The sequence below is a fragment of the Sus scrofa genome, chromosome 11, assembly GCF_054392235.1.
Source record: "Sus scrofa isolate SSC_HxYL_T2T_F1_AM1 chromosome 11, Sscrofa_HxYL_maternal_Yorkshire_Landrace_v2.0, whole genome shotgun sequence".
Lineage (NCBI taxonomy): Eukaryota > Metazoa > Chordata > Mammalia > Artiodactyla > Suidae > Sus > Sus scrofa.
In genome coordinates, this window is record NC_139393.1 from 11,900,490 (window position 1) to 11,926,668 (window position 26,179).

The window sequence follows — 26,179 nt, forward strand, 5'->3', positions numbered from 1 at the left end:
AGGAGAGAGAATCTTACCCCAAATCATGTTTTCTCTCTCGTCTTCTCTCCCAATCCACTGAAATTCAAAAAATGGAAAATATTTGTTAATTATTTAAGGAAAGAATAACTTTCTTAATATTATTAGGGTTCTTATAATCAGCAAGAAAGCAGATGACGACACAGAGGAAAGAGCGGTCAGAGGATGGTATCGAGCAGTTGTCCTAAGTAATGTAAATGGTCAAAAGATTTTTGAAAATTTATCAGCATTTCTTCCAAATTAAAATAAGACCTAATTTTTGCCTATCAAATTGACTATTATTATTATACATAGGCTTGGTGAAACTGCTGGTAAATGCATTTGTACCTTGATGTTGGAATATGAATGCATGTGTTTTTGGAAGCCATAAACTGCAAAGTCTCATAACATAAACTGTAACAACTTTTAACACTATCATTTCCATTTCAAGAAATTACCCTAAGATATGCCAAAACATTTAAGTAAAAGGACAAAGTTTTGTTCATAATGGAAAAAATTTGGAAATAAGATAAATGATCAAGAGTAGTAGTGAATGGATAAATGGTGCTACATTCTGATTATCAGTTGTATTTAATGACAGTGAAAATACAAGAGACAGTATATTATTGATTTATAGGACACAAGCTACAGATTATTTTACATAGAACTATATCCATTTGATTGATATCATCTATATCTGTCATATGTGTATGTGCAACATAATTAGTGTAGACGAACGTAAACTAATGTTGGTAATGATTATCTCTGTATTATGGAATTACGGGTTTTCTCTTGTCCTTGTCATGTTCCAACGTATTCTCTGAATTTGTTATAAGAAGTGTTTTTTTTTTTTTAACCATCCTCCATAAAAATGGTGGTTTGTTTTGTGAAGAAAGAAATTGGAGTGTGTTTTTAATGGAATGTTTAGTAAGCTAGAAAGTGTGTGATTTGTATGGATTAAAAGTTAATTTAAGACCGTAAATTGCACTGTTAATCCGAGTGGGCAGAAATCTTGTAAAATTTAAAAAGTAAAGCAAATGGGCACTAAATTCTGAAGTCTATTTAGGTCTTAAAAGTTAAGCAGTTTCGAAATGCTAGTTTCTTGAATGTATGGCTTAGTGAAGCCTTTCTGAACTGAATGCATTGGGCTGGATCTTTCATTAGAGGTCCTGTCGGAAACAGGATGATTATGTGATATACAGGGCCGGTGTCCCCACTTTATGCCTCAAGCGATGATTGCCGTTTGGGGCTAGCTTGACTGCTGTGCAGCAGCATTTATTGGTGAGCATTGTTTTAAAGCAAACTGCCAGAGGAACCTGACTCATCTCTTCCCTGGTGTAAATGTGCAGTATTCTTCAAGTCCCCCAAGAGCTAGAGTTAAGCTGCTGCATAAACATTTACCTCGGAGGATATAGATCGTCAAGAGCGCATGAATTTCTTCAGTAGCTGAAATTGTAGTGTCAGAGTTAAGAGATTACTCTAAATTCCAGACAGCCTAATTTAGATGACTTCTACCAGCTCCATGTATCAAAGAGGTGTATCAAGGGGTAAACATTGGTGTTTTGTTTTTTCCTGATTGGGAGCAAATGAAAACATTAGGTCTCCTTTCCTTAGATGTGGCTTGAGTTGGAAGAGACTAAAGCATCTTCCCCTCCATAATCCCATAGTATCAATCTGCCCAGATTTTTTAAGTGACCATTTGACTTTTTCCAGTCTTATTTAAGTGTCTTACAAACACAGCCATTAAACACATGCCCTAGCTTCCTCTTGGATTTAGGTAATTTTGCTGTTTCCCTCTCTGGCCTGAGGAGGATTGGGGTGTGGGGAAACAGCTGCCCTGACTCTGTTGTTGTGCGTTGTGGAGCTTGAAGGCTGATGTTAGAAAAGAGGATTTCCAGGTGAATGGTACCTGGATAAGTGGTTCGTTATTTAATTTTTTTATTAATTAACGTAGCAATAGCTGCTATAACAAACAATGTCATTTTAGTAACTTATCAAACTAGTAGTTTATTCCATATTCATTTAAAAATCCAAATAGATATTCTCAGCAGGTAATTTTCTTCAAACTGTATTTTAGAGACTCAGGCTGCTTCTTCCAGTTACATCTCTGCGTCTACATCATATGGCTCCTGTATGCTGCCTTGGGGAGGAGCATGGGAGGAGCCCTTTTTCTATGGGCCAGGCCTAAAAATGACCCATAAGTGTTCTGCTCAAATTCCTTTGGCTAGAACCCAGTTAAATGGCCACACCTAAGTCTAAAAGAGGCTGGAATTATAGTATAGCTGCGGGCTCAGGGAGAAAGAAACAAAGATTTGGTGTTTACCTGGTGAGTTTATATCTTAGTTGTCAAATCCAAACAGGGAGCAAGAGAAAATCAAGGTAAGAAATAAAATACTGAGGGTTGAGAGCCAAGGAGCTCCAGATCTTGACTTCTCAGAATGTTACATGAATGAAAGTCATATAATAATTAGTTAGACTAGAGCTAAGTGTCCCAAGAGGCCTTTAATAGAGCTTTCTGTTCTAATTATAGACTTAAGGGGGAATAGTTAAATGAGCCACAAATATTCATTCAGTAATGAATCCCCTTTATTTCTGTCATATTGTTTTGCTTTGTACACACTTTTAACCATAATTTTACATTTTTATTTAAAATTTGTAACAGATTATTTCATAGACTTTAACAGAAAGCCGTATTAACAGAAACTGATAATTTTAACCTAATAAAACAACTCCTGAATAGTTATTAGAAATTTTAAAATAATAGCTATCAACATTTATACAATGTTTTATAGTTTGTGCACTTAACATTTAGTTGGGTAAATATTTTGTCTAGGAATTGTTTAAATAGTAGTCTTTGTATTTTAGAAGACAGCTGAGCTATAAACTGTCATTTCTTTTTATAGATGAAAGGTAGTAAAAAAAATGACTACTTATATGATTCTGTATCTGCTTATAGATTTTACTTACTTATCCTAAAATCATGTGATCAGAAAATCTGATATGTTTCATAGTAGCATATTTTTTCCCCTTTTTTTTCCAGGAGAAAAGTTGAAATTATGCATACCCATAGCCTTTTCACTCTTCTTGGAGAAAGACTGATGTTGCATACAAACACTGTGACTGTCACCACATACAACACACTTTATGAGGTAAAAAAAAAATTTTTTTTAATGTATGATTTTATTTATTTTTTTATTTTTGTCTTTTTGTGCCCGCCCCTGCGACGTGTGGAGGTTCTCAGGCTAGGTGTTGAATTGGAGCTGCAGCTGCTAGCCTATACCACAGCCACAGCAATTCAGATCCAAGCCACATCTGCGACCTACATCACAGCTCATGGCAACGCTGGATCCTTAACCCACTGAGCAAGGCCAGACCAAACCTTCATCCTCATGGATACTAGTCAGATTTGTTTCCACTGAGCCATGGCAGGAACTTTTAAAGTGTATGATGATTTTAAATGTATGCAGTGAAAACCGTCTATCTGATTGGAAAAGTAGTTGTTCATTGAACCAAAAAAGTAGTAATCCTTAAAAAAAAAAAAAGATGAACACATACTTACATTTTTATAATTTTGTTTAAAAAAAAACAAACAAACCCATGTACATTTTTTGTGTGTGTGCCTTTTCAGGGCTGCCCTGGTGGCATATGGAGGTTCCCAGGCTAGGGGTCTAATCGGAGCTGTAGCCACCAGCCTACGCCAGAGCCACAGCAACGCGGGATCCAAGCCGAGTCTGCAACCTACACCACAGCTCACGGCAACGCCAGATCCTTAACCTGCTGAGCAAGGCCAAGGATCGAACCCGAAAACTCATGGTTCCTAGTAGGATGCATTTCTGCTGCAGCAGATGGAAACTCCCCACATACATTTTTTGCCGGTCTTCTGATGTTGGTCCTAGGTCTTTTCTTTGAATATGGGTCATTTGAACGGTTTTGCAAAATTTTTCTCATATAAACCACACCCATTATGTATTTGTTCTCTCTCTCTCCCTTTCCCTTTCCCCTCATCCTTCTCTTTATCTCTAATATGTAGCAACTACCAGCATTAACCTGGAGTTGAGACTGAGATAAAATGTAGGTAAAAATTAATCTGTAAAAATGTTATCTGGAGAAGTTTTAGATCTCATCATTTCAATTCAGAAATCTTTTTCTTATTTTATTTCTAACAGATGCCCGTACAACTTGGGTTCAGTATTTTCTATGAAATATGTGTACTACCTCCCAGAGTTGCTGTTCTCTTAAATACCAGTAAAATATTAACGAATGTTTCCTTATGTTGTCCTTAATTCTACTTTCCTGCAGCTGATCTTCTGAGATCCCACTTCTTTTCTGTACTGCAGGAATTGACAAACTATCGATGTCTGTCTTTGTATGGCCACAAGCTAAGGATAGTTTTTATATATTTATTTTTTATATTTTTTTTTATTTTTCGCTTTTTAGGGCCACATCCATGGCATATGGAGGTTCCCAGGCTAGGGGTCTAATCGGAGCTACAGATGCTGGCCTGCAGCACAGCCACAGCAACGCAGGATCTGAGCCGTGTCTTTGACCTATGCCACAGCTCATGGCAACACTGGATCCTTAACCCAGTGAGCGAGGCCCGAGTTCCAACCCACAACCTCATGGTTCGTAGTCAGATTCGTTTCTACTGTGCCACTACAGGAACTCCCTGTATTTTTCAATGGTTGAAAATAATTAAAAGGAAAACAATGTATGACATGTAAAACTTAAATGACATTCAAATTTCAGCATCTGTAATGAGTTTTGTTGGAAGCTAGCCTTGCTCATTCTCTTCTATACTGCATTTGGCTGCTTTTGCATCATAGCAGCAGAGCTGAGTAGATGCATCAGAGTGTTTGTTATGCTCTCATCACTGCAGTGCTGCTCAGTGCAATCAGTAACTTGACAGTATTTCACGTACCACTTATATTGCCCAACCTAACTTTTTTTTAATACCCATGTGTACCCATCATGTCAAAACAAGAGAAAAGTGTCCTTCAGCTCTCACGCTTTAGCATATCATTTAACATACTATTTTGGACTATTTTGCTGTAGATGCAGATGGCAAAGTATTGTGTCTGTTTTACAAAGACACTCTAGTTGTGCTAAAATAATATATATTGCTCCAGTCTCCTGGGATAGACCATGATAGAAAATAATATTTTAAAAAAGAATTATATATTTGTATGACCAAGTCACTTTGCTATACAGCAGAAATTGGCACATTATAAATCAAGTATATTTTATTTTTATTTTTATGTTATTATCATTATTATTATTATTATTTTGGTCTTTTATCTTTCTAGGTCCACAACCACAGCGTATGGAGGTTCCCAGGCCAGAGGTTGAACTAGAGCTGCAGCCACTGGCCTATACCACAGCCACAGCAACTCGGGATCCAAGCCTCATTTGCTACCTCCACCACAGCTCACGGCAATGCTGGATCCTTAACCCACTGACCAAGGCCAGGGATCTAGCCTGCGTCCTCATGAATAGTAGTTCGTTACCACTGAGCCACGATGGGAACTCCGAAATCAAGTATACTTTAATAAAAGAATGTATATTGACATTATTTAACACTCATAATAGTATTTCTGACTCAGAAAATATAAGACAGTACCTCATCATTGCAGATTTTTTTCATAAAAATAGAAAAGTGAAATGAGAGACATTGAGGAGAGTAGATGCTAAGATTCGAATGGAATTGTACTATAAATTAATAGGGTGCTAATTCAGACTCCTAGTGCTGCTTTTTTTTTTTTTTTCATATAAGCCGTCAGCCAGGTATAGCTCAATTATGGTTTTAGCATGGCTTGTAAGCAGAGGATAGTTTTTACATTTCTAAATGGCAGGGGAAAAGAAGAATATTTTGTGGCACATGAAATTCAAATTTCCAAGTTTTATTGGAAGATATCCATGCTTATTAATTTAAGTGTAGTCTCTATGTAACTTCATACTGCAATGACAGTAGTTGTGAGAGAGAACATGTGGCCCACAAATACTAAAATACTTAATATCTGACCTTTCTTTTTTTTTCCTTTTTTTTTTTTTTGGGTCTTTTGTATTTATGGGGCCGCACCCACGGCATATGGAGGTTCCCACAGCCACAGCAGCTCGGGATCTCAGCCACGTCTGTGACCTACCCCACAGCTCACAGCAACGCCGGATCCTTAACCCACTGAGCAAGGCCAGGGATCGAACCCGCAACCTCATGGTTCCTAGTCGGATTTGTTTCTGATGTGCCACAATGGGAACTTCAATATCTGACCTTTCTATAAAAACTTTGCCGCAAAGTTAAAATTCTGTCTCTGCTGCATGTAGAGAAATGTCTCTCCCCTCTGCTGCTTTTACTCATAATGATGTATTAATCTGATATCAATTAATATGCATTTATTATAGAAATTTGTAAAATACAGGAAAACATTAAAATGAAATTTATCCAGTGTCTCCATTAATACTTAAAAATATATATAAAAGCTTTTCCCTGCTTATACATACAGATGCACATACACATCTCTTAGGAAATATTGTCCTACACATAGTTTCATGTCCTGCCTTTTCTTCTTCACAATAATCTGCAAGAATTCCTATTATAAAATTTTCATCTTGGTTGGGAAGGCCCTGCTTTTATGATAAAGGGCCAAATAATACATTTTTTTAGGCTTTGAAGGTGTCTTGGTCCATTCAGGATGCCATAATGAAATACCATAGACTAGGCAGCTTATAAACAGCAGAAATTAGTATGTTGCAGTTCTAGGGGCTGGGACATTGAAGATCAAGGTACTGCCAGACTGGTGCCTGGTGAGGACTTGCTTCATAAACCATCTATTCGCTCTGTCCTCCTCACATGGCAGAAAGGGAGAGGGAGCGCGCCAGGGTCTCTTTTATAAGGGCGCTAATCCCATTCACGAATGCTCTGCAGCCCTCATCAGCTCCCAAAGGCCCCAGCTCTCGGTGCCATCCCACTGGGAGTCGGGTTTCAGCATATGCATTTTGAGGGACACACAAACATTCAGCAGGCTGTGTGTGCTCTGTGGTGACTATTCAACTCTGCAGTTGTAGTTCAGAAGCAGCCATAGACAATATCAATCAAATGGATGTGGCTGTCCGGTAAAACGGTATTTACAAAAACGGGCTTGATTTGGCCTACAGGGCATAATTTTCAGATGTCTGGTTCTGTATTTTCATCAGTAAATTTAAGACTTGCTGCCCTTTAGATAAATGAAGTAGCTCTTTTGGCTAGTTTGTCTTTTTCATTTCTAAGCTTAATCTTCTAACTTTGTGTCAATCATTCTTCAAATTACATGATTTGTAAACTTTACCCTCTAGATGACCGATTTTTAAAAATTATAGTAATTTTTTAGTATTGCTCCAGTATTTTGCCTGTAGAACTGAATAAGCACTAATAGAAAGGCCTGCTCTATTCAGAGCATCTTGATTCTGATTTTGTATTTCCCTAATAATAGCTACTTCTATGATAGTGACCTTGGTAACTGTTTACATACATTATCTCAGGTTCTTCAAGCAAATAAAGTTCATATTTTTATTGCTTTTTTTTGAGCAAATTGAGACTCACAGGTTAAACAATTTGCTGTTATGTCATACCACTAAAAAGTGGCCACAAAATAGACATTTCCCACAGTATATATGCATAAGGCCGAAAATATCAGAATCTACCTCCAGTCAAGAGCAGTAAACTCTTCCCCCCTACCTTTTTTTTTTCTTTTTTTTTTTTTTTGTCTTTTTAGGGCAGCTCCTGTGGCATATGGAGGTTCCCAGGCTAGGGGTCAAATCGGAGCTTCAGCTGCCTACCTACACCACAGCCACAGCAATGCCAGAGCCGAGCCACATGTGCAACCTACACCACAGCTCACAGCAACACCAGATCCCTAATCCACTGAGCAACCTCATGGTTCCTAGTCGGATTTATTGCCACTGCGCCACAACGAGAACTCCTAATCTCTTCCTCTTATCTAAAACCTTTCTACAGTATCAGATTAGGATTCTAAATGCTAGTGTCAAATATAGATTAACCTTTTTGTGTGTGTGTCTTTCAGTATTTTCTAGGGCTGCACCCATGGCATGTGGAGGTTCCCAAGCTAGGGGTCTAATCGGAGCTGTAACCACCAGCCTATGCCAAAGCCATAGCAACGCCAGATCCGAGCAGCGTCAGTGACTTGCACCACAGCTCATGGCAACACCGGATCCTTACCCATTGAGCGAGGCCAGGGATTGAACCCACAACCTCATGGTATCTAGTAGGATTCGTTTCCGCTGTGCCATGATAGGAACTCCCTAACTTGTGTTTTTATCTTGGCTTTCTTACCTACTCATTGCTCTGGTCAGTGTAGCCTGTATATGTTTTTAATCATTCTCTTGTCACCTCAAATCCCTGACCCCCTGTTTGCTTTGAGTTAATAGTGTCAATAGAATAGAAAGTCTTTGTGTGTCACTGAAACCTTATATTAAAATAAAAAGATCATATGTATTCAAATTATATGTTGAATTTAGAGGTCATCATGTACTTCTAACCTTGAAATAAGAAAAATTCCTTTGTGTAAACACACTCATATGTATTTCTATTCATCTTCCTGAAAGTGGCTCAACAGCAAGTGCAGCAGCATCTTTACCCTCTGTATTCACAGGCACCCACTTAGTGTTCACATTTTATCTCTGATTCCATGTCTTAGGTGGAGAAAGAATAAATTTGAATCTTCTGATATTGGATGTTGGATATTGTAGAGGTTCAGAAATGATGAAGGAACTAACTTTTAAGGTCTCTCTCTGATCAATTTGATAATGATATAGGCTTTTAAAGTAGAAAAATAGTCATAGGTAATTGGAATGAAGGACTCTGAGTTAATTAGGGTACTTTAAAAAGAAAGGCTAACATAACCACACAGAAGGTCAAAAAAGAAAGATGGGAGTTCCTGTTGTGGCGCAGCGGAAACGAATCTGACTAGGAACCATGAGGTTGAGTGTTCCATCCCTGGCCTCGCTCAGTGGGTTAAGGATCAGGTGTTGCCATGAGCTGTGGTGTAGGTTGCAGCACAGCTCAGATCTGACGCTGTGGCTGTGGTGTAGGCTGGCAGCTATGGCTCCGATTGGGCCCCTAGCCTGGGAACCTCCATATGCTGTGGGTGCAGACCTAAAACACACACACACACACACACACACACACACACAAAGAAAGATGGTTATGATATGATTGGTTAGCATTGTTAATTCCACAAAAAGGTAAAAGGGGATTTCTGTATAAGCTTTAATACTACTAGTAAACCAAATAGTATTAGTAGACCAACAGGATGGTAGATGGCTAAATCTGGATCACCAAAGTTTAAAGATTGCATCATTTTGAAGAGTGGCATCTAGTTGTAAAGTAAATTAAGTCTCAGACAATATATTTGACCTTAAATTCTCATCAAATAGGGAAATTTAACTAATATAGCTTGTCCAAAATGTGAAAATATAAAGGTTCTCTGACCTCCAAATACCTGTAGAAGCAGTTCGATATAACAGTGAAGTTAATAGTTTGCTGTTTTAAGAAGTGAACTAGTACTCTTCCTGTTTTAAAAGTTGAACCTACTAATCCAAAATAATTTATGCACAGTGAGGCCAGGGAGTCAGTCGGTCAGAGATGAGGCATCAGTAGCTCCTGCTTAAGCCCCTAAAGTCTTTCTGTGACTCATGAATTACCAGATAATTCTATTTATAAAATAAAATCTAAATGTATAATGCTAGCCTCAAATCCCTATCTATAAACAGCATATTTATCAAATTACCTCTGTTCTTTTAATTTATTGTTGTTTATCAGCCCTGTCTGATATGATAGCCACTAGTCACATTTGGCTTTTGAGTTAATGTGAATTGAGATGTGTTATAAGGCTTAAAGATACATTGAATTTCATGTCCATACCTGGGTCTGAGCCCTCCATCCTATTATTTTGGCAGGAGTCAGGGATAATTTCCTATGCATGTCTCTAACCAAGTGCAGTCAAACTTCCTGGCCCATTTTGAATCCTATCCTTTAATTAAATGTCTACCTCTACATTTGTCTATTTTATTTATACCTCCCCCCCAATTTCCCTCCCCCACTTTTAAAACTCATATGGGTTCTTAATGACAGAAACCACAACATTTTATTAATTAAGACAGGCATGGGTTTATGTTTGTTTCTGAAATATTAATTAAATAACTTATTCTAGAAATATAGATCCACCCAGCAACTGTGTTTCCCATTTCAAATGTGTAGCAGAATGTGAGTACTGGGTGCTTCTTAATAAACACCTGCTGACCTGAATTTCTAAATATTTTTTGTAAGGAAAAACTCTTATTTAAACAAAACTATGACATACAGTTTTCAAAGTGTTTTGGAACCTTATTTGATCTTCCTTGCAGCTTTATTCAATAGGCAAGGCCGTTATTACCCTCACTGTTAGATGATCAAATAGAGGCTTAAAAGGGCAACTGTAAAACTGGAGGTTCTTTGAGATAAATTTTGTTTTCTGTGCAATGAGAGTTCTACTTTTTGGAGTGAGAACGTTTTGACTAATCTCTGTCATGGAAGAGTATGGCCTAGTCTGTTCTAAGCAGTTGTTTTGAATCTCCTTATTTGTAACCGGAATTCTCAGCATCTTTTCCATTGGGCTGTAGGTCTATACCAGGGCATTTTTTGGACTAGTGGATGTGAAACCCCTTGATTATTCTTTGGTACACGGTTTTCAGAGAAGTTTTTATTCTGTTTTTCAGGTTTGTCTGATTAGTAGTGTATGTCTACAGTGCTCAGACAAAAGATTCTGAGGCATTGTTTAGTTTTAAGCACAAAGTGTTGGTTTTATTCAAAGTATGGGAGTGAAGAAAGGGGTACTTGTGCCCTATATTTATCATTTTAATGATAGTAGATTAATTTTTAAGTCAATACCTTTTTGATATATATTCCTAATATACCTAAGTAAATTTTCTTTTTCTTCTTTTTTTTTTTTTTATGAAGTCTGAGCAGAAGGGTAAGAAAAAATGCCATTGCTAGATGTCATGATCTTTTCCTAATTAGAAAGGGCCATCCCTGTCTCTTGATTACTTTATTCTCCATCCCCAGCATTTACAACAGAACTGTAAACAACTAGGTTATCAACTTAACTTCTATGGTTTCCTCAGAGTTTTTGTATCTTACTTTAGGTTGAACTATTTTAAAAGTTTCAGTCAGAACTTGGCATGTTAAACTAAACAGGAATTTAAATCATAATATAAAATAATATATGTATTATTTGTTGGATTTTTTAATATATGCAAGAATAGGGGTAAACAGAGTCTGGAGTTAAAATACAATGACAGCCATATATCCATATTTTATATACAATTAAGTTATCCATTTTTTAGCAAATATTTTTTGACTGCTGGCAGTGAGTTAGGCACTGTGCTAGGCACTATGCTAATTTCTAAGAATGTAACAGTGGAAAAGATATAAGAATCCTGCACTCATAGAGCCTGGGTATTAGTGGGAAAAGGAGTAAATGTTTTAGAAGCCTGTCTTTCCTTTATTTGGTGAACTTTTGTCATTTTTATTTGAAAGAAGTTTTTAAAGAACTCATTAGTAAATGTCAGTAAGTCACATATTTTACAAAGATTTTTCCCTTATACTTCATTTGAAGTTAGGACCCAGGCTTAGGCATTATTTTCTTATTTACTTAATTTCTAAGTGTTTTAAATCAATGATGACATGATAACCAAATGTTTACAGTTCACAGTTAAATGTATTAAAGATGTACACTGAAAATTTATTTTAAACAGAATTATTTATTAGAGCCCCTAATTAATCTTTCCCTCTGTAGATATCAGTCATGGTTTTGTCTTTATCTATAACAGGCAAAATTGGAAAACCATAAAGAGTTTAGAACTATGTGAAATCCGCTAGAAGACTTTAGATGTTTCTTTTCATTTGAACAAACTGACATTTTTTTTTATTTCTTTGTATATCTATAATTTGCAATTATGAATTTATTTCTAAATGAAATTCAAATTCTTTTGTCTTTCAGATTTTGACAGAGCAAGTATGTACTCAGGTTGTACACAAACCACATCCAGAGCCAGATTCTACAGTGAAAATTCAGAATCCAAGTGAGCAAACAGCAGTTCTTTATTGTAATGCAGTAGTAACATGGTAACATGTGAAACTAAATCACAACCTTTCCTAACCACATAAACAGTATGGCGTTTCCAGAGTTTGTGACACAAAACTTACCTACCATAGTGATAGGCATTTAATTGAAAATCAGTAAATAATTTTTGAGTAGAAGACATGATGCAGTTATAAATCTTCACCTTTTTTGTTTGGTTACAGTGATTCTTAAGGTAGTGGCAACTTTGTTAAAAAACTCTACACCGAGTGCAGAACTGATGGAAGTTCGTCGTTTATTTTTATCTGATATGATAAAACTTTTCAGTAACAGCCGAGAAAATAGAAGGTAAGCAGTTTGAACACTGTAACAAAACTTTATTCCATACTAACCTTTTTTTCTCTCCTTTATTTTCAGCCTCTTACAAAGATTAAACTGTCGAATCTGGAGTTCCTCTTGTGGCTCAGCAGTAATGAACTGAACTAGTATCTGTGAGGATACAGGTTTGATCCCTGGCCTCACTCAGTGGGTTAAAGGATCTGGCATTGCTATGAACTGTGGTGTAGGTTGCGGACGTGGCTTGAATCCTGGTCGCAGACGTGGCTTGAATCCTGCATTGCAGTATTTGTGGTGTAGGCCAGCAGCTGCAGCTCTGATTCAGCCCCTAGCCTAGGAAATTTTCTATGCTATGGGTGCAGCCTTAAAAAGACCAAAAAAAAAAAAAAAATTCAAATCTTTCCTATATTGCTAAATACTTTTAATCATTAGAAAAGACATAGTTCTTTGATATAATCTGCATTCATATACTCCTATTTATTTTTATATGATCTTAATTATGTATATGTTATATTTTAATCATATATATCAATACGCATATGCACAAACCCTTATTTAAAATGCACTGTCCCTTTTCTTGATACCTATCTACCACCAACGGTACTCAGTTTTAATTGTTTTGGATTTGCTCTTATCATCCGTACTTTTCTTAGATTAGTCTGATAACTGATTATTATCATACATTTTTATGCTGGTTTGCTGGGAGGACATGAGATATAGTCTGAAGACCTAACTGCTGCCTGAGTCATGAATTTAATAGCTATTGCTGAAGTAGCTGCTGTGTATGAAGCACTGCGCCGGAGTTCCACTGTGGCTCAGCAGGTTGAAGACCCACTGTTGTCACTGTTGCGTCTTGGGTTGCTGCTGTGGCAAGGGTTTGATTCATGGCCTGGGAACTCCCCCATGCCATGGTGCGGCCAAAAAAAGAAAAAAAAAAAAAAAAAAAAAAAAGCCCTGGACTGCACAGGTTATACTGGTGTACAGTCTTAGTACAATTCGGTGGAAAAAATAATAATAAAGCAGTTATTAATTTATAATGTGTTAAGTGCATCTGAGTGATGTTATGAGGGAGTAGAGAAACAATAATTAAATCTCACTGGGGAAGTTGGGAAAACAATTTTAGATAATAATATTGATGTTTCCAGGTAGAGAATTGGGGAAAGTCATTCCAGCCGTAGGGTATTGAATGTAGAGAATGACTGTATACCTTGCTTTACCTAAGATCATGTTCTCACTATTTATCTCAACTTCAAAATAGCAAATATTAATAGAATTTAGTAAATGTTTTTTATTTTAGGGCTGTACCTGCAGCATATGGAAGTTCCCAGGCTTGGGGTAGAATTGGAGCTATAGCTGCCAGCCTATGTCTGTGACTTACACCACAGCTCACAGCAACGCTGGATCCATAACCCACTGAGCAAGGCCAAGGATTGAATCCACATCCTCATGGATATTAGTGGGATTTGTTACTGCTGAGCCATAACAGTAACTCCTGATTTAATAATTTTTTTTTAACTTTTTTTTTTTTTTTTTTTAGGGCCACATCCTTGGCATATGGAAGTTCCCAGGCCAGGGGTCTAATTGGAACTGAAGCTGCTGGCCTACAGCACAACAGTGCGGCGGGGATTCCAAGCTGCATCTGCCACCTACGCCACAGCCCAGGGCAATGCTGGATCCCCAACCCACTGAGCAAGGCCCAGGGATCGAACCTACATCCTCACGGTTGCTAGTCAGGTTTGTTACCGCTGAGCCACTACAGGAACTCCCTGATTTAATAATTTTTAATGAGTTTTTTTTCCCCCCCACTAGATGCTTATTGCAGTGTTCAGTGTGGCAGGATTGGATGTTTTCTCTTGGCTATATCAATCCTAAAAATTCTGAGGAACAGAAGATTACTGAGATGGTCTACAATATCTTCCGGATACTTTTGTATCATGCAATAAAATATGAATGGGGAGGCTGGAGAGTCTGGGTGGATACACTCTCAATAGCCCACTCCAAGGTAACAAAGCAATTAGCATTTTATTCATCAGGATTTCAGCTGTGGATTAAATGTCTGTACACACTTATCTGGTGCCATCTTGTGGGCATTGTGCATTATGGCCGATTCTTTTATTCTCATTTTCTTTTCCGTTTTTGTTTCACCCTTAGTTCATACACCTTTAAAGCTTGAAGTATTTTATAGATCATGTAATTTAAACTTCAAGCTTATAAATTAGGAGTTTGAAACTCCAAAGGTGACCCTCATATATGTTTTGTATCAGACCTGAGAACTTGCGTCTGACTCTTTTAACTAAAACATACCTACTGGTTCCTGTAAGAATGTTTCATGAAAGAGCCTGAAATATACTTTTTAAAGTAATTACTTATTCCTAAGTGAATTATTAAAAACATTTAAAGGATTTAAGTTCTGTGTTGTTTTTAACTGCATTATTTTTATTTTTAATCCTAAGAATCTATATGTTTGTTTATATTTGAAATATTTCTGATTTTTAGTAAAAAGAAGTACTAACTTTTAACTTAAAGTATGTACCCATTAGATTCTGGAAATTCAGAGTTAAGATTCCTCATCCTGTGGTGTCATAGAAAAATCATGGTTGTCAGAAGTTGGCTTTTGATGGCGTCTGTGCCACAGTTCAGTTTTGTGGCCTTAGGAAACTCATTTAGTCCTTTTGGGCAGAGGTTAGAAGATGTTTTTTAAGGTGAAGATAGTAAATATTTTAGGTTTTGTGGGCTGTACAGCCTCTAATGCAACTACGGAGTTCTGTCATGCAGTGTGAAAATAGCATAGAAAATATGTAAAGAATGGACATGGCCGTGTTCTAATAAAACTTGATTTACCAAAACAGCTGATAAGGAGACTAGACCCATGGGCCATAGTTTTCTCTCCCTTTCTTTTAGGACTTGATTTCCTTTTTTGTAAAATTAAAGGGTTTTATATTAAGATAATCTTCAAAGGAAGGTCCCTCAACCTAAAATTCTGTCATTTAAATATAAATTAATGTCATATATGTCTAGAAGGAAGGATTTTGTATTGTTTTTTAGGGCCACCTGTGTGGCATATGGAAGTTCCCAGGCTAGGGGTTGAATTGGAGCTGCAGCTGCTTGCCTGTGCCGCAGGCAGAGGAATGCAGGATCGGAGTTGAGTCCATAATGTATACCACAGCTCATGGCAATGCCAGATCCTTAACCCACTGAGCAAGGCCAAGGATCGAACCCACATCTTCATGGATACTAGTAGGGTTGTTATCCCTGAGACACAACAGGAACTACCAGATTTTATACTTTGAAAAAATTTTTAGACCTTTTATTTCTGTTATAAATTTATATTTTATAATTTATTGGTATCTCACTTTTATTATTGCGTTAATAAGTTTGAAAAATAGTGTTTTATAGGCAAACTCATGTTTGCACAAGAAATGCATATCCTGATTATTCCTAAGCAAGCCTATGTAAAATAACTAATTAAAGTAGCCCATATAAAGGTAAAATTGTAATGTTTTAACAGCTTATTAATGTATACATTTATAGGTGTGTGCTATTTTTTTTTACCTCACTTGTTGCAATAAGTATGCATGTAAGTAATAGATAGTGAAAACTGATGTAGTAATAGTACTTTGTATATTGTATATTATTAGCTAGCTCTCTGTATTAGCTCACATAACTCAAATATGTAAGAGCTCAGCCAGCATATTTACTGGGGTAGTATTGAGTTTCTTAACCTAAAAGAAGTGATCTTTTCAACTAAAACTTTAATGTTGTCAGTTTACCTAACTGTATGTCTTTGGACAAATCATACAGTACTACAAATAACACATGACCGTTTTGATGGTATTCCAATTACTTGATGAAAATGAGCATTTGTCTTAGGGTTAATATGTACCCTGTTCGAAATCTTAAAATTGTTGACATTATTTTTGCTGTTATCCTCATACTTTGATTTGTATCATTCGTTTTTCTTCTTGAATATACAAAACCCCTTCATGTTTTCTTTACCTCTTCCTAAGGTCACTTATGAAGCACATAAGGAATACCTAGCCAAAATGTATGAAGAGTACCAGAGACAAGAGGAGGAAAACATTAAAAAGGGAAAGAAAGGGAATGTGAGCACCATCTCTGGTCTTTCGTCACAGACAACAGGAGCAAAAGGTGGAATGGAAATTCGAGAGATAGAAGATCTCTCACAAAGCCAGAGCCCAGAAAGTGAGACAGATTACCCTGTCAGCACAGATACTAGAGACTTGCTCATGTCCACAAAAGTGTCAGATGATATTCTTGGAAATTCAGACAGACCGGGAAGTGGTGTACATGTGGAAGTGCACGATCTTTTAGTTGATATCAAAGCAGAGAAGGTGGAGGCAACAGAAGTAAAGCTTGATGATATGGATCTGTCCCCAGAGACTTTAGTAGGTGGAGAGAATGGTGCCCTTGTGGAGGTTGAGTCTTTGCTGGATAATGTATACAGTGCTGCTGTTGAGAAACTCCAGAACAATGTACATGGAAGTGTCGGTATCATTAAAAAAAATGAAGACAAGGATAACGGTCCGTTGATAACTTTAGCAGATGAGAAGGATGACCTTCCCAACAGTAGCACATCGTTTCTCTTTGATAAAATTCCCAAACAGGAGGAGAAACTCCTTCCTGAACTTTCTAGCAATCACATTATTCCAAACATTCAGGACACGCAAGTACATCTTGGTGTTGGTGATGATCTTGGATTGCTGGCTCACATGACTGGTAGTGTAGACTTAACTTGTACATCAAGTATAATAGAAGAAAAAGAGTTTAAAATCCATACAACTTCTGATGGAATGAGCAGTATTTCTGAAAGAGACCCAGCACCATCGTCTAAAGGGCTAGAGTATGCCGAAATGACTGCCACAACTCTGGAAACAGAATCTTCTGGCAGCAAAGTTGTACCAAATCTGGATGCGGGAAGTATAATTTCAGACACCGAGAGATCTGATGATGGCAAAGAATCGGGAAAGGAAATCCGAAAAATCCAGACCACCGCTACAACACAGGTAAGTCCTCCTAGACGCGTTCTGAAAGGGCCTTGAATAGATAGACGGAGTTCGTAGCACCAGAGCAGCGTGATTTCTTACCAGTTTACGTCATGTTTATGTTTAATTATGGTAGAATAGTAATTTGTGGAATTGAATCGTGTGGTGGTATATATAAAAGAAATTTAAAATATCTGAATCATACATCCAACTCTGCCACATTCCGTCTATGTAACTTTGCTCAACCTCTCTGGGCCTGAATTTTCGTACACAGTACAAGAGGTTGTACCTGACTGACGTATGACCTTTAAGGTCTCTACAAGGTTAATATTCTATGGCTCTGTGACTACATTTACACATGTGTGCTCAAGACCTTCCTTCTGAACACTTGATTAATTTTAACCTTTTAAGCTTCAGGCCAAACCCTGATCTGTGGATTATAGAAAAGAGGACTTGGAGCCCAGATTGAACTGATAAATGAAATGAAGGGAAGGGAAAAGGGAACTGTTATTTATCAGGTGCCTACTGTGTTCCAGGCACTGTGCTATATGTTTTCAGATTTAATCCTCACAACAACCCTGTGAGGTAGGTAATATGGCTGAGAGAATTTGGAATTATTAGCAGTGAGAATTTTCTTTACAACCACATGGATAGGTATTTGTATGACAAAATTAGAGACTCTTAGCCTTGGTGGTGGGGGACCGTTAGTGCTTTAGTTTTGGCCTCACTAAAGCTAAAAACGGGATGTTTTCAGATATGCATTTTAATTGCTGAGCTTTGAGTTTTTACTTACTTATTTTCTAGACTAAATAATACCATATGGTTAAGACTTGAAGAAATCTTTTACCCGTAATGATTTGTTTTTTGTTGTTGTTGTTGTTGTTCATGTTGTTTCCTGGTTTTCCATTCACCTTTTAACATCTTCAAAGAACCATCTAACATGTTCCCTTTAGAGTTACGTTATAGAGAGTACGCTATGCTGGTATCCTTGTACCCTCATAATAAGAATCTTTGAAAATATATTCTGTGTGTGGAAAAGATATTTTTATTTTCTTCTCTATTAGATACTGCCCCTTTCCATTTTTGTGGCAGTTGTGCTATAGTGATAATTGGTGCAGGGTGGGAATATTGATTTAAGTACAAATTTAAAATAAAGGAAAGTATGGTGTATTGTTTGCTGAGCATAATAACCACTATCATTCCGAGGCATTTATCTGGCTTTCTAACATAAAATGCCTTTATTTTTCCAAATTGAAATATCATGAGTGAAATAGACTTTGACATTAACTTGAATCTATTCAATTAATATTTCTTTTAACCCGTGTTTCTAATTACAATTAGTTGATGACATATACCTGTATGCGTCACTTCGAGTTATTTATTCCCTTTATAAGGAAGAAATGTGGTCTAATGTAGACTCAGAAAAAGAGCTAAAGAGAATCTGGTTTTCAGTGTGAACTTTGGTGTTAAACTTAAGTATTTGATCACCTTGCCTAGTTTATGAAACAGCAAAGTAAAAATAACAATAGCTTTTTCTTCTCAAAAAGGTTCCTCTCCAGGGAATCACCAGGTAAATCATATATACAATATGCTACGCCTACCTATGCACAAGCTTTACTCACTTAACCGTATTCACTGTTTTCATTTTGAAATCAAGTATTTCTTTTGCACTCTGCAAAAGTTCACCTTTTCTGTCTCTAGGCTGTTCAGGGTCGGTCGATCACACAACAAGACAGAGATCTCCGAGTTGATTTAGGATTTCGAGGAATGCCAATGACTGAGGAACAGAGGCGCCAGTTCAGCCCAGGTCCACGCACTACGATGTTTCGTATTCCTGAGTTTAAATGGTCTCCAATGCACCAACGACTTCTCACCGATTTGCTATTTGCATTAGAAACAGATGTACATGTTTGGAGGAGGTAGACTTTTTTTCTATAAATAAGACTCCTTTCACTTGAAAAAAATGAATATTTTAAATTAGTGGCATCAACTGATAAATACGTAAATTAGATCATTAAAAATCTCAAATTAAATGTATTAAATAATCAAACATTGAAATTTTTATAGAAATATAAATCTCTTCGTAATGGTTATAAGGCCTGGGATGGCTCAGATTAGAAGCTGACCAAGAATTCAGGCTTAAGACAATTCAAAAGCAAAATTTTGAAACCTGGCATTGCTTTTTCTATATAAAAAAGAGATTTAGGGAGCTCCTGCTGTGGCACAGTGGGTTAATTAATGATCTGGCTTGTCTCTTTGGAGGCACCATTTCAATCCCCAGCATGGCACAGTAGGTTAAAGATCCAGCATTGCTGCAGCTGTGTTGTAGGTCACGGCTTCAGCAGCTGCTCCAGCTTGGATTTGATCCCTGGCCTGGGAAATTCCACATGCCACAGGGAAAAGAGAGCTGACCAAAAAAAGTTCAGTGTTAATTCGTATATATTTCTACATTTTTATCTTTTCCTGTTAAAATTAATACCATATGCTACAGTTATTCATGGTAATAAGATTGTAACATAAAGTATTCAAATAAAATTTAAAATTACCTGATGATACTTATTTTTAGAGCTTATACCATTTAAGTGGTGAATAGACATCAGTTCTCCTATAATCATTTAAAGAAAAAGTTTTAAACATGTTCGATTATTTTATTTTTTTGGTTTAAATAAGTCGAATAAATTTATAAAAGAAAACAAAGCTTACAAATTTAAAAATGGCCTTGCCGCTTTCAGTTTAATTTTCTAATAGCATATATGCAACGATTAATCAGTTATGAGTGTGTCATTCGTATGTTCACACCGATAAATTAGGAAATCCATGTCTGTGTGTACAGAGTAGCCCACCATCAGTGACTTAAACAGTCAGCAGCACGGTGTTCTCAGAACTCAAGCGGGCTTCTCTGCTTTTCCGAGTTGAACTCTTTCCAAGATTCAAGGTGGCTGCTTCACCTCCCAGCATCACTTCGACATAGGAAGCTCCCCAACTAGAAAAGCAGGGCTGGTTTTTTCCTTTCATCCCCTTTTTCCTTCTTCCTGTCCCTCCCTTTTTCTTTCCTTTCTCCCTTTCCCTCCTCCTCCTCCCTGCTCTTCATCCTCCTTCATCTTCTTTTTTCTAAAAGAAGCCCCTCAAGGAATTTTCTTCTATGCCTCATGTGCCAGTAGAATCATATGCTCTTCTTCTCTAAGTCAATCACCAGCACAAGGCAATGGGATTATAATAACTGGCCTCCAAAGAGCAATACGATTACAAACCTACTAGCTGTGGTGAAGCCACTCTTTCTCATACCTGATTAATCACAGTAATAGAACACAATCTAGATTGTGTCAGCAGGGAATAGGGTGTAACTATCATCAAGCAATCGATGTCTGCCATAGGAAGTTTTTAATTCTGATTTGATCTGGTCACTTTGTCCTTAGTCTACTTATGTGATAGAAACAGTGGACTTCCCATTGCTAAAGTTATGACATGCTCAGTTACCTAGGGATGGTAAGTGAGGAGAGTGGAATACTGTGAAATACATCACTATTATATGAGTATCAGTGTGTGGAGATGTGTAGTGTAATTTACTAACTTCGGTAGTAATTATTAGTCATAGTGGCCCCCGAGTGAGTGATGGCCAACTCCCCTTCCTTTTACATGCTATGTGGGTCTTTCTGTGTTTTCTTTTATGTACTTTCATAAATTCCTCAGACAGAATTTAAAAGATAGATAGCACTTTAATTTTTAGGTTGGAGAAAACATCTTGAAATCTAAAATATAATAGATGATATTTTGTAATTCTAAAAAGAGGAGAATTGTTGACCTAAATTTGATCATGGAGTAATCTTTTTTTCTGTTAGAAAATATTCATATTTTTGATTAACACCAAACTAAAGCAGTGTGTTTCTCTGGGAATCTGTATTGCATGTTTTGTCTGGCAAAGCTGTACTGCTGACCTCTGAGGTCTATTTCTCTTTTTTTATTCAGTAGTACTTGAATTTTTACTGATTCATTTAAACTCCCCTATTACTCCACTTCCGCAACTGGCAGTATATATTTTTAATACGGCCGGTCACAGCTGGATATGCAGCAGATTGTTGGCAACTATCCCCTTGTGCTGCCTCTTAATACAAAACAAGCACCTTTGGCAAAAATGATTTTTGTGAGCCAGATTCATTGGTCTAGTCATATGTCTTTGAATATAGTTAATACACTATTTTTAAAGCAGAAACAAAATAATACGTTAATATACTTGGATGCACAAAAATAAATCCATGCAGAGATGAATGGTAAGTTTTTGGTAATATGCTATCTTGATTGTAAAGTATTTCTTTTCTTAATAACCTCAGTTTAAAGTTGCCTGGCTTTCTTTTTTTACTTAAAAAAATGACATTTATAAATAAAATCTTAACTTCTTAAACCAAAGAAATGTTCATTTGTGTTGTGTTTTTCTGCTTATTTCAGCCATTCCACAAAGTCTGTAATGGATTTTGTCAATAGCAATGAAAATATTATTTTTGTACATAACACAATTCACCTCATTTCTCAAATGGTAGACAACATTATCATTGCTTGCGGAGGAATTTTACCTTTGCTCTCAGCTGCTACATCACCAACTGTAAGTACTTTGCCTCCATCTAGTGGTTGTATTTTATAATTACATTACTAGAGCATGTGAGCGGCGCTCTAGTCTGTAAACATGGATTTTTAACAAGACTTGTTCCCCAAAGGAAACTTTTTAATCAAATAATTTAATTCTAGAAAAAATTTAATTTTTTTTTTTTTGGCTGCACTCAAGCCATATGTAAGTTCTTGGGCCAGGGATTGAATCCAAGCTGCAGCTTCAACGTAGGCCATAGCTGTGGCAACACTGGAACCTTAACCCCCTGCTGGGTCAGGGAACTAACCTGTGCCTCAAGCAGCAACCTGAGCCGCTGCAGAGACAATGCTGGATCCTTAGCCCACTGTGCCACAGCGGGGACTCCTGGCAATATAATTAAAAATTATATTTATTTATATTTTCATCTCTTTTTACTGTCAGTTTTGGGTTCCAGGTATGTATGGTTATGACAGTATTTCTCTGGTAATTTTGATGAATAGGCTTTAGGGAGAGACATAACCATAAATGATTTAACTTTATTTTCTGCGCATAATAAATTGCTAAAATCCTTGTCCCATAAGTCTTGAAGTTCCAAATACAAGTACATGTTTATTGCATAGTAATTAGATTCATGAATCTAAATTTAGAGAGAGTCGTCTTTAGATATGCAGAGTCTCATGAGCTGCTTGAAATATTTTTAAGATTAATATTATTTTAAACTATATATAGGATTTTTATGTTTCTGTTCTCTGAGATTTAATCTTGAAGTCAGTGATTTGCTTCAAAAAGGAAATCAAATGAATATATTTTTAGAGTGTTTCTTATTTAAAACTTAGGTTGCTCATACAGAAAAAGTATAAGTAACATTTTTTTTCTGCATCTGAAAAATTTCATAATCCTTAAAAAACCTCAAAACCTTTATGTTAGTTGTGGTGTCTTATGACTTTTTCATCTGTCATGATTTATTAGTTCAACATGTATTTTTTAAAATATAGACTTATCTCTCTAATAGATAAGATGTTGAAATGTATTAATGTAATAAGTTTGAAAGGCATTTAATATTATTTATATGTCACTTAAAATATAATGGATAAATAAAATAACTATATTATAATTGTCATTTTAAAATATCTCTGATTCATATTTTTAAAAAATAGACTCCATAGCTAATTGCTCAGATGGGAAAGAACGTAGAACTCTGTTTCTCATATTAACTGTGTTCTTGCTACTGTATTGGAAACTCATCCCTAAGTCTAAAATGTGTCCTTTTTCCAGCCAAAACTTGCTGTTTTGTTAAGATGTCTTTTGCTCATGAGCCAGTGTTTCCAAGTTGATCTCTGGATTTATTTCATCATTAATGTCCTTTTTCTACATGACTCGTTTTCTCACTGTCCCTGTATTAATGCCACCACCCCAAAGCAGCATCGAAACTTAAATATCAGCAGCACAAGAATGTATCCTCAGCAGCCCTGCACCTCACAGGCGCATTTACTTCTATTTCATCAATGAATTTACTTAAGAGTCTCCAAAGACAGGAAGGCTAATCCAGGAGGGAGTACAGCACAAGGGTCATTAGGGTTTCATGAAATCAGCAACTGACCAAGGAAATGGAACTGGGAAGAAAAATAGTTGACAGTGTTTGCAGGGTGCAGGTACTACCTGTGAGATTGCTCTACTATCCCTTCATCCCTTCTTGTCTTTTTTTTTTTTTTTTTTTCCTTAAGGCTGCAGCATATGGAAGTTCCTAGGCCTGGGGTCCAGTTAGAGCTGCAGCTGTGGCCTGTGTCACAGCCAGGGCAACACAGAATCTGAGCCACATCCACTACCTATGCTGTAGTTTGCAGCGATGCCAGATTCTTAATCCACTGAGGGAGGCCCGGAATCGAACCCACATCCTCATGGAGACAATGTAGGGTCCTTAACCCTATGAGCTGCAGTGAGACCTCCCCATCCCTTCTTATTCATCTCTGATTTCTTTTTGTGATTTATACTAAATTCTGGTAAATTGAGAGTTGTGTATGATTATAGGAATACATTCTGGAATTTCCCTGGCAGCTTAGTGGTTAAGGATTCAGCATTGTCACTGCTATGACACAAGTTTGATCCCTGGCCCAAGAACTTCCCCTTGCTATGGGTGCAGCCAGGGGAAAAAAAAAAAAGAAAAAGAAAGAAAACATTCTAATTCTAATATTGTGGCAGGAAGAGGTGTAGGGTTTTTATTCCTCTTCTGTACGTTGAAGACTGATTTAATGGTTCATCCTTGCGTTTTTCTTCATCGTATATATTTTATGTCTTAAAAATTTTCATTTGTTGTCAGGAAATTTTAAAAGGTTATATTGAAATTCACTTTAAAATATAATACTGTTTTGAAATTTTCTGTAGAACAAAAATAATCTTTAAAGTTAGCCATAAACATTACAATTTTATAGATTTCAGATATTCACATTACTTAATAGTCATCGAAATTTTGAAACTTCAAGATTTCTACCAGGATAGAGAAAATGCTAAATTAATGAAGTAAAGTATCAGTAAACATTATGATTTAAATAACATGTCACTACCTAAATTTGCTTATTTCCTTAATAAGGAGTATACAGTAAAGATGCTGACTAATTGAGATTTGACTTCCAAAGTTATTACTTGTGCAGTTTTGACCACTATAGTTTGGAAGTTGAAACTACAGTACTTATTTCTTAGGCCATTTTCTTTTTCTCTTTTTTTTCTGGGTTTTTTTGTTTGTTTGTTTGTTTTGTTTTTTTTTTTTTTTTGGTCTTTTTAGGGCTGCACCTGCAGCATATGGAAGTTCCCAGGCTAGGGGAACTTGGAGCCGTAGCTGCTGGCCTGTGCCACAGCCACAGCAACACCAGATCCAAGCCTCATCTGCGACCTACACCACAGCTCACGGCAATGCGACATCTTTAACCCACTGAGAGAGGCCAGGGATCGAACCTGCATCCTCATGGATCCTAGTCAGATTTGTTTCCACTGAACCATGATGGGAACTCCAGGCCATTTTCAACAGATGTGGGAATTCATTCACTTGTAGAAACTTTTATTGTCTCTGTCTCTATATTTCCATTATTTTGGTCCATTAACTGATTGTACCTATGCCTGGCTGTACAATGTAGCTAATTTTATGTTCTTTGAATAAATTGCTTCCTTAAAAGAAATATGAAGAACCTTTCTCCCACTTCATATCGGGAGAAAACATGATCGATGCCAACAGTTGAATAACATTTTCTGTTACTTGATTGTATAAAACTGTTGCTAAAAATCACATGTAGTAGAGGGAAAAAGGAAGGAAGAGGTTAAATAAAGACATTAGAACTGAAGACATGGAGCTTTTTTACCTCACTTTAAAATAGAAAAAGCCAAAGAGAATTTTGGATGGAATAAGGAAACATTGGCAGTATACAGATTACCAAAGGGAAATGTAGTCACATAAGTGCTTTTAGAAGTTCAGTCCTGGATATATGAAGAGCTATAGAAACATTTGAAACTAATGTTTGAGTGATAGGTAATTTTGTGATAGGTTAGGTTTGTGGAGTTTTTCAAAATACTCATACATTATAGACAGAAATGTATTTAACAAATAAATATAAGTAAGCAGCGGTTAGCTAACTTACTCTGTTTATAGATCATACAATGAATATTTTCGGGTTGCAGGCTATATGGTATGTATCCCAGCTATTCAGATCTGCTGTCGTTTTGCAAAAGCAGCCATACACCATAACACAGACGAGTAAGTGTAGGTGTGTTTCAGTAAAACTTTATTTATATTTGACTTATGGGTCCTAGTTTGCTGACCCACTGACTTTTCACATAAAATACAAATGCTGTAGTATAATATTTTACTGTGAAACTTCATTTCTTATTACTGACCATCCAACATCAACAGAGCTTAAGATAAATTTATCCTTTCCTATTAAATAAGAGCTTGCATTTGACTAAATGAACATTTATTAGAGTTTAATTTTCTAAACAGTTTGACTGAAATCTAATATTACAATTAAATTTAGTATTGAGATGTTAATTAGAATGCTAAGTGTTCTTTGTAATTCTCTATTAAAAGCTCAACCCAAGAAAATATGTTTCCCATTTCTCATTATGAGGATCTCAGATAATTCACTCTTTTGCATCAAAAACAAACTTGT

General features: G+C 36.5%; 1 protein-coding gene across 21 annotated transcripts in view; it reads left to right on the forward strand.

Annotated features, from left to right (window-relative positions):
• The window catches only part of NBEA (neurobeachin), a 644,629-nt gene that overhangs the window by 178,278 nt on the left and 440,172 nt on the right, over positions 1-26,179 (forward strand). For all 21 annotated transcript variants that reach the window (XR_014819172.1, XR_014819171.1, XM_021065197.2 and 18 more), the window contains 7 exons: positions 3,038-3,146; positions 12,027-12,108; positions 12,332-12,455; positions 14,253-14,445; positions 16,451-17,467; positions 19,148-19,365; positions 21,890-22,043. Coding sequence is in view for 19 of the 21 variants with exons in the window: in XM_021065197.2 (XP_020920856.2) it covers positions 3,038-3,146; positions 12,027-12,108; positions 12,332-12,455; positions 14,253-14,445; positions 16,451-17,467; positions 19,148-19,365; positions 21,890-22,043 (1,897 nt within the window). In the remaining 2 variants the exon portion in view is untranslated. The remainder of the gene's footprint in view (positions 1-3,037; positions 3,147-12,026; positions 12,109-12,331; positions 12,456-14,252; positions 14,446-16,450; positions 17,468-19,147; positions 19,366-21,889; positions 22,044-26,179) is intronic.